The sequence below is a fragment of the Salminus brasiliensis genome, chromosome 3 (assembly GCF_030463535.1).
Source record: "Salminus brasiliensis chromosome 3, fSalBra1.hap2, whole genome shotgun sequence".
NCBI classification, from domain to species: Eukaryota; Metazoa; Chordata; class Actinopteri; order Characiformes; family Bryconidae; genus Salminus; species Salminus brasiliensis.
Genome location: NC_132880.1, coordinates 38,363,417 through 38,379,915, shown reverse-complemented (window position 1 = coordinate 38,379,915; position 16,499 = coordinate 38,363,417). Strand labels below are relative to the sequence as shown.

The following is a 16,499-nucleotide window of genomic DNA, read 5'->3' as shown; positions in this document are numbered from 1 at the left end:
ATTGCAAACAAACAAAAACCCTTTCTAGACTCTTAATTACATACCTTACTTATCTGTGAGGCAGTCCTCTGCCTTTTCTTCGGTTTATCAACCTGTTCTTCATCTACACTTTCCCCATAATCATCATCCTCTTGCTTCTCCTCTTCTTCCCAGCACTCTGTTGTATCAGACTCAGGCATGTCCTCTGAATAAGAGGGCCCTGACTCTGAGGACTCTTGAAGGGAAGCCTCATATTTACCCTCAATGTCAACATGAGAGTGATCCCTAGCTACGTCCTGGCAAATCTCAGTGTTAAGTGTGTCTGTTCCCGTTTTAGGTACGTCAGCTTCACTTTGTGTTAAAGCAGCAGAATTCTCAGCCAATGTGACTGAAGGCACAACCATTCTGCTGAGATCATTTTTGATATCATCATAGCCCTCAGTATGAGCGGCACATGACTGCCTGTTGACTTTGGATGTTACTGCCATCGTCTCAGCTTTTTTCTCAGCAAGTTCTCTCTGTGCTACAGCAACCAGATCCTTAGTTAATGTGTCTGGAGGAACAGATCTGCTGAAATCTAATGTATAGCCCTCAGTAAGAGGAGTATATTGCTGCTCATTGACCCGAGAGGTTTCCATTTCCATCTTTTCATTTTTCTTGTCAAGTGGTTCACATTCAAACTCATGTGCTGTTGCCTGTTCATTTTTCACATCTACATGTTTAACAGGTACCAGTCTTGGCTTATAGGTGTCCATAGCCACTTGAGAGGTTTCTTGCTTTCTGCAAACATCTGATACAGCCTGAGTCACAGATTCAGGAGTCGTGTCAGGACCTGTTTGAGTGAAATGCTTTCCTGTAGAGTCGGGCTCAGGTAAAACGTTTTCTGGCAATACTTTTCCATTCTTATCTTCTTGCGTTTGCTTTTGCGCTTCGTTGGCCTTTTCCTTTGTTGGTATTGTAAGGCCTTTCTGCACTTCTTTGGGTTCGTCTTGAGCGGCCACATGACGTTCCTTACCAGACCCTTGACGCAATGCTTCTAACTCTTCAGCAGCCTGTTTCTCAGTGACTCCCCGCTCAAAAACTTTCCTAAGAATACTTTCCTTGGCCTTCAGGAGAAGTGCTTCCTTCTCCAGCTTTGCCTGCTTATGTTTTTGAGGTTGTTCAGTCCCTTCTTTTTCTATCGCATCCAATTTCTCTACTTGAGCTGAGGCATCATCACTGTTCTCATCTTCTTCCTTTTCAGCATTTGCAACAGATTGCAAGACTTGCTTGGCTTTTTTATTCTTCTTTTTCTTCTTCTTCTTCTTCTCCAGTTGCTTCGAAACATGTGCCTCAGAAAGGTCTAACGCTTTGTTGTATTCTGTTTTTGATTCATCTTTCATTGCTCTGTGGTGCATTTGGCTGTGTAGTTCATGATCTGTGGTGCTGTGGTCATCCTTTGAAGCCTCAGCCTCAGCTCCAAGCATCATGGTTCCATTTTCACTAGATTGCCTCTGGATAATCACACCCATTTCCTCCACAGCATCTCTCTGGGGCAGACGCTCAGGTTGGGCTACAACACTGACACTCGTTTCAGGTGCTCCCGACAACTCTGCCATCGTCTTCGTTTCCCCATCGTTTACGGTAGATTTCTGTTGGATATCTACAACAGCTTCAGCAATTTTATACTCGCCTTCCACTACAGTCACAGCCTCCCTCATATGTTTCTCAACCTCTCTCTTTACATTCCCATCTTCCACAGGTTCTTCATCCCTCACTGCAAGCTTTTCTCCAGTCCAGTCTCCAGCAACCTCTGTAGATGAAACTAGACTCATATCTGGAGTGTGCAGAACCTCATGATCTAATTTGGCCCCTCTCTCCAAGTTCACACCATCAGACCCCTGATCTGTGCCAACAGCTTCTTTTCCAGACTTGTTCTCAATGTCCTCTACAAGTGAAGTAACACCCAAATCTGCAGTGTGCTGCAGAACCTCCAAACCTATGTGGATCTTTCTCTGTACCTTCACATCTTCAACAGATTTTGGATCCGGGGCTACAATCTTAGTTCCCATCTTGTTTTTAACACACTCTACTGGAGAATCTATACTCATAGTCTCCATTTTCCCATTTTCATCCGCTTTTTGATTTCTTTCAAAACCTTCATCTACACACTTTTTCTCAATGCCTTCTACAGATGAAGCAATGCCAATATCTGAAGGCTGTAAAACCTCCACAACAACTTTGCTCTGGCCCTTTACTATTCCTTCAATGGCGTCATCATCAATACCAACAACCTCTTTTGCAGTCTTGTGCTCAGCGGCCTTCACCGGTGTTGCTACGCTCAAATCCTGAGGTGAAACAGTGACAGTACTGGGAGGCTGTAGAACCTTCCAAAGAACGTTCCCCTGACCCTCCACATCTCCTTCAATGCATTTATCAACTGTAACAACCTCTTTTGCAGTCTTGTGCTCAGGGCCCTTCAGTGGTGTATCTATGCTCAAATCCTGAGGTGAAGCAATGCCAAGATCTGGAGGCTGTACAACCTCCAAAACGACTTTGCCCTCACCCTTCACATCTCCTTTAATAGATTTATCATCAACACTATCAACCTCCATTGTAGTCTTGTGCTCAGTGCCCTTCACCAGTGTGGCTATGCTAAAATCCTGAGGTGAAGCAATGACAGTACTGGGAGGCTGTAGAACCTTCAAAAGAACGTTGCCCTCACCCTTGACATCTCCTTCAACGGATTTATCAACACGATCAACCTCCTTTCCAGTCTTGTGCTCAGTGCCCTTCACGAGTGTGGCTATGCTCAAATCCTGAGGTGAAGCAATGCCGATGTCTGAAGGCTGTAGAACCTCCAAAAGGACTTTGCTCTTACCCTTGACATCTCCTTTAATGGCTTTATCATCAGTACTAACAACAACTTCTGCAGTCTTATGCTCAGTGCCCTTTACAGGTGTGGCTATACTCAACTTTTGAGTTGTCAGACTATCCATCAGTACCTTTTTCTCCTTCATGTCTTCCACAGTTTCTTGATGAACGCCCGCAACTTCTCTTTCAATGTTGCTCTCAGTGCTCTCTATATGCGTTACAACGTCCAGGTTTCCAACATTCAGCTCTGCCTCTACACGTGAAGGATTCACTCCATCTTTCCTAAATTTCAAATCCTTCCTTGCCTCCTTCTCAACTTCCACATCTCCTTTAACAGATTTTTCATTAATGCCTAAAAATTCTTTTCCATTCTTCATCTCTTTAGGCTCTGAAGCAGAAGGCTCATTCATATCCAGAGCGCTAATCTTCAACCTTGCGTCTGTTTCTGTACTCATTCTGGCTTGCTTTTTATTCTTTCTTTTGCCGTTCTTTTTCTCTGGCATCTTCTGTCCCTCTTCTGACTTGAATAAATCAGTGATCTTACTTTCTTCACTTTCACAGACTGGCTTTGCTTCAGACAAAGACTGCTGTTCAGCGGTCTCGGGAAACTGCCTATTAGATTCCTCTGTAGACAGGACCCTTCGATCATGTAAAGGTGTAGTGTCTGAGGCAACCCTGTAGTCAATCTCTTCATATTTTTCCAGCTTTTTGGTGGCTCTCAATTCAACGTCAGTCTGCATTTGGTTGTCTGGCTCTGGCTTAGGGGTATGTGTGTGAGTAGCGTCATATTTTTTGCCATCTTCACATCCAGTCTCAGGCACCCGTGGAGTCTGAGGCTGACTTGACTCATGCTGCAGTTCTGTACCTTTATGTTCTTCAGTGGCCTTTTCTTCCACTTTTAGGGTAATATCAGTCAGCGTTTCTAATGGTACACCAGCGCCTTTCTGCACATCACTTGATGAAATGTCCTTGCACACTTGCGTCTCCAATTTAAATGGTACATTGGGCTCAAGAAGCGACAATTGCTCAGGTTTATCCACATCTTGAATCTCTTCTAAATGCTCTTTAAACATACAGGGAATCTTTTCTGATTCTGAAAGACTTGCTGCATTCACCTCTGTGCTTTCGTGATGCTTGTTTGTTGGACTGCTTTGGTTTGACCCTGTGTGGGACATAAGAGGACCATATGTACCATCTGTTAAAGAACCCAATGTCTTCGAGCCTTCCTTCTCATCAATTGGTTCATCCACAGAGCCAAAGTTATCCCAAAGTTCTGCAGCCATTTCTTTAGAGATGAGCCCCTCTTGAACAGCCTTCTTAAGATTCAACACCTTCTGACCACTGACTGGGTTAATCAGTCCACCTTTCACTAACTGATTTGTAATGATGACTTTGGCCACATCGTTTTCAACAAGACCTTTTTCGACAGCCTCTGGAATGGACAGCCTCTTCCCGTCTGAAACATCAATTATTCCTCCAGAATCTGCCTGACTCTGCAAGACTCTGAGAGCTGGAATAGGGTCGACTTGGCCAGTCTTCACTGCTTCTGGAACAGACATCATGTCCCCATTTTCTTTGTGTGGAACACCTCTGAAAGGTCTCACTTCAAGGAATCGCTGACCTGTCTCAATATCAATCTTCCCCTGGTTAATAAGCTCTGTGTAGGGTACAACACGAGCACTGTGAGGATCCAAAACACCACTTCTTACTTTGGGAGTGGTCATAGCTTTATCTGCAGCCTCTTCACTGATGATGCCATGTGAAACAGCTTCAGTCAATGTTAGCATGCTCTTTGTGGGACCATCATATATAAAGCCTGCAAATGTCTGGAGAGAGAGATTGTCTGAGTCTGAACCTAAGTGACTCTGCCTCTCACAAGACTTTTCAAAGTCTTCCAGCTTTGGCACAAATGACTGGTCAATAAGACCTTTTTGTACTGCATCAGATACACAGAGACGAACTCCAGATCCATGATGTAAAATTCCACCTTCAGCCACCTGCTGAAGTAGGACCTGCTGGGCTTCTTCGTGACCAGCAATACCTTTTAGAAGGGCTTGTTGAAGAGGTACAGGCTGTTTTGTTTTGGGGTCCACCACACCATCCATCTGTAGCTGCAGTGCCAATTTTATGTGTGATGCCTGTGGATCAGAGCTCTTTCCACGGCAGGACTTCTCTAATGCAAGCAGCTCCTCCTTATGGTCCTCATCTACGAGTCCGAGATTTGCTGCAAGGGTAACTGAAACCTTCTTGCCTCTCTGAAGGTCAACAATTCCCCCAGAGACAACCTGACCCTCGAGAAGTCGAGCTACTGTGCCTGGGTCCAAAAGTCCTATCTGAGCAGCACCCTTCAGTGAGCAGATCTGACCACGTTCTACGTCAATGACCCCGGCCAGAGTCTTTTCTGACTGAAGAACACTGCTTAACAAGTCTTCATCTAGTAAGCCTTCCTGCATTACATCCTCAACGCTCAGTGACTCACAAGCACCCACATCCAGGAAACCACCAAACAGCCCCGCTTTTGACATTACTTTGATGGCAGTGTGACCTGGGAGCAGACCGCGAGATACAGCCTCATCCAGGAGTAACTTCTCGGCTCCAACAGTCAACAGACCTCCATGCGATAACTCATTTGCCATGCGCGCAAGCTCTGCATCCTCATCACTTTGTTCCACGGATACAATCTTTGTGATTTTGGATGAGTCTGTTTTCTCCGTACTTCCTTTGGTATACATTTGATCAGAGGTTTGTGTATTCATAACAGAGACTTGGAAGCCTTCTTCAGCATCACTCAATGCATTAGTCTTCTCTAAATTGTCTGCTCCAACTGAAACTTTATCAGCAGAATTCTCTGTCCCTATATCTAACCGTTCCTTCATAGATGGTGCAATTTCTACCGTCTTTTCCTGAAGCAGGGATTGATCTGACTGGAACATCTCAACTTTAAGATCAGACTCTGATTCAGTCAGGCCCAGTACTTTTTCAGAGGAGTCAGGTATGCCCCCCAGCTTTAGAAATGAAGGGGATGTCTGAATTTCAGGTACTGTCTCTACTAATTTTGAGGGTGTATCTGAGCTCCTTACAACAGTTTTATCAGCGATGCTTGATTCTACAGCATCATCAGTCCCATCCGTTCTGTGTTTCTCTGGAAGAATTTCAATGCGTCTTTGTTCTATTTCACTTTGTTCTCTTTCTCTGTCAAAGTCCTCCTTCAACTGCAGTTCAGGTACATTCTGGTCTTTACTTGGTTGACTTGCACCTATAAACTCCATCAGTTCAGGCTCCATCAGGACTAGACGCTCTCCTGAGGAAACATTGATGTAGCTGTGTGTCATTATGTAAGAGAGGAGGTGGTGTTTAAACTGATCCTCTGGTCCAACTCCTTCCAAAAAGGACGAAGGGTCATCGTGCTGCGATGAAGAAGGGGGTGAGGACGGTGATGGTGATGGTGATGATGAGCAAGAGCCCAATCGACTTACACTTAGGGACCCGGTCTGAATGACGGCAGGCAAAAGATCTGGAACTTGCGTCTCTTCGAGGAGTTTCACCGCTTCTCCTCCCAACATCTCTTCAGCACAGTCCAGAGGGACCACTTGACCACTTTCTGGACAGTAAATTGCACCAACAGAATGCCGTTTTCTCAGGACTTTGCGGGCAAGTTCCCCTGAGATGGCACCCTGTTGTAAAGCATCAGCGATAGAAAGCAGCTCCCCTGAATCTGGCCATAGCATGCCCATAAAACCCCACAGTGATCCCAGAATGCGTAGCGCCATGCGTGGGGATAATAGGTCTCTTTGGATGGCCTCATCTAACTCCAAGCGCTCTCCACTAGCTGGGTCTATTATCCCTCCTGCCTGTAACTGTCGAGTTAGCAAGGCACAGGCCAGGTCCTGATCCATAAGGCCATGCCTCACAGCCTCATCTACGGTCAGACGATGCCCTGAGCGTGGATCAGTGATCCCTCCTGCAAACAGCTGAGCCTCCAGAAGTCGAATAGTGACTTGTCGGTCAATCAGTCCCTCTTGGACTGCCCGGAAAATGCCTACCTTTCTGCCTGATCGTAAACAGACTGTTCCTCTCGACTGCTGATTGACTGGCAGCAGACGTAGGCCAGTTTCCTGATTCAAAACGCATCGCTGCTGGAATTCTGACAGACTCAGCTTTTCTGCTGTATTAGGATCAATGAGCTCCCGGCGATCGAGGCGGGAATGTAACTTCTTGTAAGTAGCAACTGAGAGCAGGTCCTGCTCCTTAGCATTTTCAAGACTGAGGATCACATTATTTGAGGCATCTCTGAATCCTCCTGTGCTCAGTTGCAGCTCAAGAATGCGAAGGGCAGCTTGCTGTTTTATGTGACCCACCTCCATAGCAGCAGCGACTGGTATTACCTGACTCTGTGTGAATTGGGATTGCTGGACAAGATGAAGGGCAGTCTCTATCTCTAATAGTGACTGGTAGGTGCAACTGTCAATTAGACCAGAGGTAAGACTCTCTTCTAATGTGAGGCCCTGAGGGGAGTCAGGTTGTAACAGACCACTCATGACAAGCTGTGCCTCCAACAGCACATGGCATGTGTCCTGGTCTATGAGGCCACGGTGTGCTGCCTGGAAAACTGGAAAGGTCTCCATAGTGCCAAGTTCAATTACTCCAGCGATAGTCTCGTGGCCCTGGAAAAGAGATACAGCGAATGAGTGCATATGCAAAATCTTAAAGGCACACTTGAAACTAGAAAGTTTGATTATTAAAAAAAAAAAAAAAGTAACAATTTAATTTAAAATTAAAACCAAGCCAGTAAAGATCATTATGGAAAAAACCCACAACCAAAGCATGCAAACCTATCATAAGTTGTAATATTGTGCAGTTTTACAGATACATTTATGATCCTTTAAGTGCAAACCCTGATCGCATTCCATTCCTGACAAAGCAAATAAAACATAAATTATACAAAATAAATAAAAACTATATTTATAAAAATGTAAATTAAACATTAAATGCAATAAAATTGAAAAAGCAACAAAGCAAGAAGCACTCAAATGCACAAACCTAGAAAAGTTCTTTTAGGAGAGAAAAAAAAAAAACTTACAGCAGAGAAATGCCTCAGAGTAACGTGCAGGTCAGAAATGAAGCAACGGTAAGAGAGAAAGCGAGCACTACTTACCGTGTGGGGTGGGTCCTTAGACGCACACACACAGACAGGCCGACGGCTCGGCAGATTGAGGTGCGACAAGGTGAGAAGCTGGATGTTAGCGTTCTGCATGCCACACTCCATCTGTCTGAGATACTGCCTGGGACTGGCCCCTAACTGTCTGATGTTTCTACCTGACGTTTGTCAATTTCACACAACTAGACTGTTGGTGAAAATTGGTCTCAGCATCTGTTCTGGAACGTGTTTTATACATAGAAGATTTTACCAACGTCTCCATTTCTCTACACTGCACAAAAAGCAAGTGAAATTCTCTTAAATGTAGCATAAATATCTAATATTTTACATTCTAAGATAATTGCAGTAATATTACAAGATAAGTGACATTTCTAAAGCATCTTTACTTTTTTATGTGATAAAATATATTATTAAAAAATTCTATGATCTTATTCTATTGTATTCATTTGACTTAATACAATACATAACAGATCAGATATTTACCAGGATTCAAGAGAATTTCACATTAAAAAAAAAAATATATATGACATTATTTGCAGTGTGTTCTTGGTCTTTAGTACAGTGTATATACGACATAGGACTTACCTATTAGTAAAAGGTAAACTCCTGATGAGTCTATGGTCATAACTAACTTAACTGAAATTCACTCCCTATACTGTCAGACTGACTGAACTTTATCCTGAAACCTGTTCCATGTCAAACCTTATCTGTCCCAGCAGCTGTTAGTGATTTTGAAGCAAAATGCTGATTAAGTTTCACACAGTATTACTGTTTTAAAGACAAAGACTAAAAACAGACTATATATCTCTCTCTCACACACACACACACACACACACACACACACACACGCACGCAAATGCGTGTAACACAGCAGTGATCTGGACACATCATGCTCAAACACATGTGGGTATGCATAGCTGCCCTCTGGTGCTTAAACTCTTAAACTAAACTACCTTTAGTAGTGTGCACCTGTTCCCCCAACTTACAGACCATTATCACACTCTTTTATACAAGTCCACTCAGACGTTATCTCATTATACACATTGTACTGATTACATATGACTACACATTAGAATAAAATCCAGTATGTGCTTACGTATTTCAGTGACAGAATGTGTGTATTCGCTATGTGCATGATTATCTACAGTCATGTGGAAAAAATAGAACATATGGACATCATTTGAACAATACTGAGAGATAGCGGTACTATAACTAAACACACACAACTGAAGAAATGTATTTTTTTTTGAAAACCTTTGAAAAACAAAAAAGCCAATCATAGAAATGCAGTTTTGTAGTGAGGAAAAAGTGTGTTTATTACTACTTTAAGCGCCTAATTAGAATCTGATGCAGCACATCAGCTGCAGATGATTAGAGCAGGGTTAGAGAGGATTCTGGAGAGTTTTCGTTTCTTATTAGGACAGTAAGCAGTTCCTCTTTTCACACCTCATAGCTTTTTTACGCATCATCATTTACTGCTCTTGGACTGAACTTGCTAGGATAACCTGACCTGATCATATTGGCAGTTTTTTCTCTTGTAAATGATTCAGCGGACAGTGGAACGGCAGATTTCTAATTGTTCTGGGATATTTTTAAATCCCTTCCCAGACTCTATATATACATCTATAACCCTCTGTCTGAAGGCCTCAGAGAGCTCTTTGGATTAGGTCATGGTGATCCTACTTACTTCAACAATCAAGAGCAAACCAAACTAAGTGTCTGAGGTTTAAGTAAGACAGGCTCCTCCAGAATCATCTCTAATGATGTTCTAATCATCTACAGCTGATGTGCTGCACCAGATTCTAACTTTAGGCATTTGAAGTAGCTATACATGTACATGTAATACCTCCATCTCCCGAAAGTGTTCAAGCTAAGATCAAATGTCCATATGATTAAATATATATATATAAAAAAAAGGCAAAGGTTTTCATGGGATGTCCTTATTTTTCACATGATCACTCACGCTGTGAAATATGAAAACATACACGTATGTGGTGCAAACAATGTAATGGTAATTGGCAAGGACTCGGGATGACAGACCTCCACATTAGCACTATGAGCATGAACTCTTGAATGTATGCACTAAACCAGTGTTGAATGGGATCTACGGAGTCGACGATCTGACGATGATCTCAACATTGCTACTCCTTTAATCTAAAGGGCTGATAAGTAGCAATAAGCAGATGTGTTTGATGAAGATGGCAAATGATGATGGTAGTGAGTGACATGATCACAGGCATGCTGTGAACAGTAAGTGAGGAATTCACTCCATGCTATTAAAAATGATTTCAAACCAAATCTGTGAGACGTATGGAGGTGGTGTGGATGTCAAAAACACATGTGACAAGCAACATAAAACATGCGGTACCGACTCTAGTGCACACAAACACACAGTATTGTGTGCACGATTTCCTTAGCAAGGAACCTTTGCATAAGACAACAATTTAAAGCAACACAGAACGGAAGCATTGTTTTGCAAGCTTTTTGGCTGTTTGAAGCTCGCTTTGGCAGACTGTTACACTGTCGATTTGAACCTCTAACTCTACCTTGCGTTTCTCCTCTTTGGCCAGCTGTTCCTCCAGCTGTTGCAGCTGAACAGCAGACCTGTCACACAGCTGGCTGTAAGTAGCAGTCAGTTCGTCCAGCTGTGATGTCACTTGGGCACGTTCTTCAGGGGACAATCTAAGGGTACATGGACCAGGTCAATATCAAATTTGTGCCTATGCATGCATTTGCTGTCACACAAAAACAAACTGTGCATCTCCATTTCTGCCACTCTTTCATGATGAATAGACCCAAAAGAAATGCTCAGAAATGACTTGGAATAAACACATTTTACACTTACTTCTATTAAACTTAAGGAAGGATTAGATTTTTTTATCTGTAAAGTTGCCATATAGGAGATGCAATGATTTTGTGTGACAACAACAACATGCTTGCTGAACTCTGTATGTAGGCTTCTGTGCTTGTCATTGTGCCACACTCACTTGCTAGCTTGTTTTGATAGTAGGAAGACTTGAGTGCCCCTGATGGCTTCAGCAATTTCTTCTTTTTTAGCAACCAACTGCTCGTTTATTGCCTGAAGGACAGGGAAAACACAATCTTATAGTCAGCAAGTCCATTCCCAAGTTATCAATACCAACAGATGCTGGTGCTCCTGTGTGTGGCAGGTTTTGTTTGAGAGACCTAAATTCTAACCGAAAAAGGTGTCAGAATCGACCACCTCACCTGTTGTGCAGAGAGTGATGATTCCGCTTGTCCCGCTGCTCTCTCCTGGAGGCCCTTAACCCAGCCTAGAAGCTCAGAGACCTGGCCTACCCGGGCCTGCCTCTCCTCCTCAACCTGTTTCTGTAATAAAGAAAAGCATTTTTTTCAGTATGGCATTTAAAGAAGCCCTAAAGGCCAAGCTGAATAATGAGAGGTAGGTATTAGGAAGTGACAAACCATAACCTTAAACACAGGGCTGTAAATTCCAAAACCCCAAAACTGTTTCATAACAGTCTTGAATTGTTATATTTAAACTCCCAAAAAGTAATCCAGTAAATCCAGCCCTAGTCAAAAAGCAGGTGAAATGAAAAAAGACACTTCAGGAAAATATGTTGTTGCTGATACTGGAGAGCAGCACATCACCAGCAGACTCTGCTAGTTATGGGAATATGGGTCGCTACGTGAACCAGGCCTCATGGCCACGGGTTTTCCTGTGCCAGTGTTTGCAGAAAGGGGAGCTTAAACATGGCACACAATAAAGTGAAAGCCACACAGGCAAATGGTGATCCACACTAGGCTAAAAGCTAATGCTAGCCTTTACTCATCTCTATTGTCTGCTCCTTAAAAAATAAACCATACAACTTCAGCTGAACCTTACCCTGAGCTAAACACACATCAGAAGGGAAAGTGAAACATTCCACAAGCCCTCCGAAAAAGAAAAATCAGCATGTTTCATTCTGAGGCAAAATAACAGGGTTGTAAACAGGCTTAAACTTAAAATGCTTCAAAAATGCATTATTAGGCAGCTTAGACCTTGTATGTAGGCCCTCGCTTCATTTGTTACACTCTCATAACTACATTACTGTCAAAATTAACAATAACTTTATAGGCCCTAAAAGAGAACCATGTGGGACCCCACAGAATATGCTAACCTAAATGGCTACCAAATACAATAGTACAATAGTAATAATAACAAAAGTAAACAGGTGTCAAGAGGTTAATGCATGAAAACTACAGAAAAGAGGTAAAAGTATAAACACAGAAATAATGGGCCTAAACAAGAAAACCATACCTCTTCCTCTTCAAGTCTCCGCAGTGCATCACTGATGTACTTGACGTGTTGAGTTGTCAAGGTCACCAGAGCTGTGTAGCGTGTGCGCAGATCCATGAACTAGGTCAAAAAGGCTTAGTATTACAGTATGTCTGTTCAAAACAGTGCTTCCTAACCACCTCATCTGTCACATATTTGCTCTGTCCTCTCTACCTCTTGTGTTATGGCGTCTGATGAAGAATGCATCCTCCTCCGTTTCACAGGAGACTTCTGGGTTGATTCCACAAAAGCTCTAAATGTCATAAGTTGCAGTTCATAGTCCTAAAAGCCAAGCACAGAGACATTTCTTTAGGTCTGGCAAATATTAAAAAAAAGTGCAGTCGACAGTAGCTGAGTGGTCCATTTTTAAAAGTGTGCTTACTTTGACAGCAGTGCAGTAGTGTTTAGAGTGTCTCTGGCACTCATCCAGTTTGACCTGGTTCTGTTCAATCTCAGCCACCAAAGCCTGCAGAGATACAGTTCATGAAGGAGTCAGTCTCAATGAAATCCACTCTAGTGCCTTTTTATAAGACATTATTTGCTACCATGTCTGCCTGTATGTGAGATTCTACAACAATAAAGTCCATAGCGTGGCTTATTGGTCAATAAAATAGTCTGAAACAGAGGCAGAACCCATGAAGTTGTGACCCACCGTTTGCTGGGCAAGCTGCTCGGACAGAGCCCTGCTGTCGGTCTGTTCAGGCTGGGTGTTTTCTTGTTTCTCTGTGGTCTCTTCGATCCAACGGATAAGAGCGGAGTGACCCTCTCTGTATTGCTGCAGCACTGAGCCAAGCATCTCTAGATCACCTTGCCTTTAGAACACACCATTACAATAGTTGTTACAGGTCAAACTTTTAAACACTGAAAGCAAACCTTAGCAGAATGACTTTTCTTATTACACTGCTTAGTAGGGCTGTCGCGATTAGTCATCGTAATCAATGATGTGAACTCAATGTATATTTTAAACCATGGCATTGTTTTCATTACTTTTAAAGATTTACCTTCTTGATTTACATTCTAAAATATTTCGATTCAAATACATGATGTTCCTGAACTAGGCAATTGTTCCTAAGGCATCAAAATAAAATGAACTTAGGTAAAATGATCAATCTGGATTTTTTTGGAAAATTAAAGGTTTGGATTAACCAAATAGTCAGTGAAATAGTTGATAAATGAATCAATATGATATATAAGCTGTTACTGGCAATCCTAGAATGGACCAATAGCAAAGTAATATGTTGAATTATTGAACACAATTTTATAATCCACCTATTTATAATGAATTTTAATATCTTGTACATATTTAACTGTTTTTAAGCATGAATGTTTCATTTGACTTACACAAATACCTTCACCTCCATATTACCCCTAGTGCCTCTGTTTTTTCTGGATCTCTGTCCCAAATGGCTTACCGTGTTTCCATTTGTCTGCGCACTCCAATCCACCTCTCTGTGAGCTGGTGCGCTTTCTCTTGGTAGCGGTCCAGCTCTGGGCTGCGGTCAGGATGCAACTGACTAAGCTGGGTTCCTGCCTCTCGGGCCAGCTGCACCTCTGAGCTCAGAGACTGGAAAACATGATCCTGCTCCTCCAGTTCTAAAAGCCATTTCTGTAAAACAGGTAGATATAGAAAGAGGAATGGGAAGATAGGTTAGAGTTTGACTAAGAACTTACAGAAAAACAGTGCATGTTAAATGTGACCCACCCTGAGCTGTTCCCTCAAGGCCTGGATGGCAGTAGTGTCAGCAGGAACAATGTCCTCCTCACTCAGCCGACCCTCATACTTCTTCAGGTGACTCTCTGCCACCTGCAAACTTCTCATTAACACATCTACCGTCTTTAACCTGAGAGGAAAGGGGGAGCCAGTCAGTGGAAGGAACTGGAGTGAGAGGAAGCGTATGACAAAGGGTGGGCACATGTCTGTACTAACTTGTGGAGATAGACAGAAGACAGCGAGTCAAGTTTTTCTATTTGCTCCACAGCCAAGTTGAGTTCGGAGCGAAGCACAGGCACACTGGATGAGCTGGGCTTCTCCTCGAAGAAGCTCACGCAGCGTCTGGATACGTCACCCAGATTTGACTGTAGACCTTTCAGATCCTGCTGCAGCTTCTGCATAACAAGATTAATAACACCAGACTGTCAGTCATTTCCACTTAACAATCAATAATCATGGTTCTAACATACAGTCCGACGGGGGAGGGGGGTGCTTCACTCTGTAAATGGGCTACATTTCAAGTACAATGACAATTACATCCAATTCTCTCCAATCTCCAATATTGCAAGTTAAATATTTTACATTTTAAATTTCAATAAAAGCCAATAAAAACTATTCATGTCATTTTAGAGCACTGCTATTGGTTTCTAATCATGTAAATAATTAAAAAACTGCAGGTAAAAAGTTACTAAAGACTTCAACAAAACCATCAGAACACACAGCATAGCATTTCTTGGCCAGAAGGGGGAGCTGCCAGAACAGTTATTGCTTACCTCTTGTTCTGCTATATGAACAGCAGTGTCTGCACCATCTCCTGACAGGCCACTGGGGGGCGAAGCTTGCATGCCCCTCATCAGTCTCTGCTCTGCTTCCTGCAGGTGAGACTTGATGCTCTGCAGCTCTGAGAGGTACGAGCGAGACGTTGATTCATCCTTCTCCACTGAGAGAGAGAGAGAGAGAGAGAGAGAGAGAGAGAGAGAAAGAGAAAGAGAGAGAGAGAGACACACACACACACAGTTAGAGCGTACAGTTATAGCACAGTTTATGTTTTTTTAAGATCCAGCAAATACACTGAAACTGTGCTGTACAATTTGCAGAAAATGCCTGGCATCCAGTTTAGCAAGAAAAGGCACCTATTCACCCACTCAATCATTCGGATTCATCAGACAAGACCACTCAAGATCCATCTATCATCAAAAACATATAGCACACAACCTGTACACTTACCTGTCTCCATGGAGGTCAACAGCGATTGGGAGTGCTGGTGGCAGTTCTCTACCTCTCTCTCGAGCTCTTGCACCTCAGACGGCGTAAAGAGGGCGCTCTCGCGACAGTCCGTCTGGAAGTCAGTCAGGTGGGTGTCTAGATGCTCCAGGGCCTGTTGCCTCTCAGACGGAGAGCGGGAGCGCAACTACAGCAAATAGAGATACTAGGGTCAGAATGAGCCTATTTAAGAGCTGCGTAGGAATAATCTACAGGTGAAAAAAAAAACTGACTGAGACAGAAACTATAAAGAGAACTAGAACTAGTATTTTTTTGCGACTGAGCTCCTCGTACAATTACCGAGTGTAATTCACTTTTACAACAGTGTCAAAAATATAGATGACACTTTGAGCTCACTCTTACGGACATTTGTACATGTGCAATTGCTGACTGAATATGCATGTGGAATAGCAAGTTAAGAGTATTATTAAAGGATTTTACACAAATATGATTCTATTATGCAGTTCTCACAAGAGGCCTCATGCAGCCCCACTAAAGTTATATAGTGCAGAAGTAGCTTTCCGGCCTGGAGTGGCAATTAGAGAGAGACACTATTCTCCCTATTACAGTCAGCGGAGCATCTAATTGATCTTAAAGCTATTCCTTTACAGTAGAATCACTACTTAATGACCCCATTTCCATGTGGTCACTTCATGCATCTTGATTATCAGGATTATATCTGGATTATTTCAAGCGCAAGTGTAAACATTGTGTAAAATAGCAGTGTAAATAGCAGTGTAAAATAGCAGTGTAAATGCATCCGCCTCTCCAAGACACATTCAACAACCAAAACCCCTCCCAATATAACCGAAACACCAGTAAAATTTGTTGTGGAATGAGTAAATTTGCATATACCGTCCCACACAGCAATCAGACTTCAGTCTGACTAACCGGAGAAGCATTTGACTATCCGGTGTAAATGAATGTGGCTAAAATCTTATCAAAATAGTATCCAGATACTAGTCACATGGAGCGGCCAGGTGTAAACGGTGGTCATTGTTGCGGTAAGGGATTAAATACTGACTGAGTCCAGAGTCCAAGAAGAGATGTTGCTGATGTCCTTCTGCAGGTAGTGCCAAGACACCACACTCTTCATGTTCATGTGCAACTGGTGCCATAATGACATTACGTTCTGATACTGCTGCTCCATTCTACCAAAAGGAGACACAAAATGTGTGTTTCATTAGCACAAATATGGAAACTGCAGCAAACTGCAAGTCAGATATTTATAAAGTTGT

The 16,499-nt window shown here is 42.8% G+C and overlaps 1 protein-coding gene across 11 annotated transcripts in view; it reads right to left on the bottom strand.

The window, feature by feature from the left end:
- macf1a (microtubule actin crosslinking factor 1a) overlaps nucleotides 1-16,499 on the bottom strand; it is a 202,873-nt gene that overhangs the window by 64,541 nt on the left and 121,833 nt on the right. For 10 of the 11 annotated variants that reach the window (XM_072676059.1, XM_072676060.1, XM_072676062.1 and 7 more), the window contains 14 exons: nucleotides 16,286-16,412; nucleotides 15,226-15,409; nucleotides 14,772-14,938; nucleotides 14,215-14,393; nucleotides 13,990-14,128; nucleotides 13,700-13,893; nucleotides 12,940-13,099; nucleotides 12,670-12,753; nucleotides 12,462-12,569; nucleotides 12,270-12,368; nucleotides 11,219-11,338; nucleotides 10,978-11,069; nucleotides 10,537-10,672; nucleotides 45-7,496 (listed from right to left, as the gene is read on the bottom strand). In XM_072676059.1, coding sequence (XP_072532160.1) covers nucleotides 45-7,496; nucleotides 10,537-10,672; nucleotides 10,978-11,069; nucleotides 11,219-11,338; nucleotides 12,270-12,368; nucleotides 12,462-12,569; nucleotides 12,670-12,753; nucleotides 12,940-13,099; nucleotides 13,700-13,893; nucleotides 13,990-14,128; nucleotides 14,215-14,393; nucleotides 14,772-14,938; nucleotides 15,226-15,409; nucleotides 16,286-16,412 — 9,241 coding nt within the window. The remainder of the gene's footprint in view (nucleotides 1-44; nucleotides 7,497-10,536; nucleotides 10,673-10,977; nucleotides 11,070-11,218; nucleotides 11,339-12,269; nucleotides 12,369-12,461; nucleotides 12,570-12,669; nucleotides 12,754-12,939; nucleotides 13,100-13,699; nucleotides 13,894-13,989; nucleotides 14,129-14,214; nucleotides 14,394-14,771; nucleotides 14,939-15,225; nucleotides 15,410-16,285; nucleotides 16,413-16,499) is intronic. The other variant, XM_072676063.1, reaches the window with a different exon arrangement.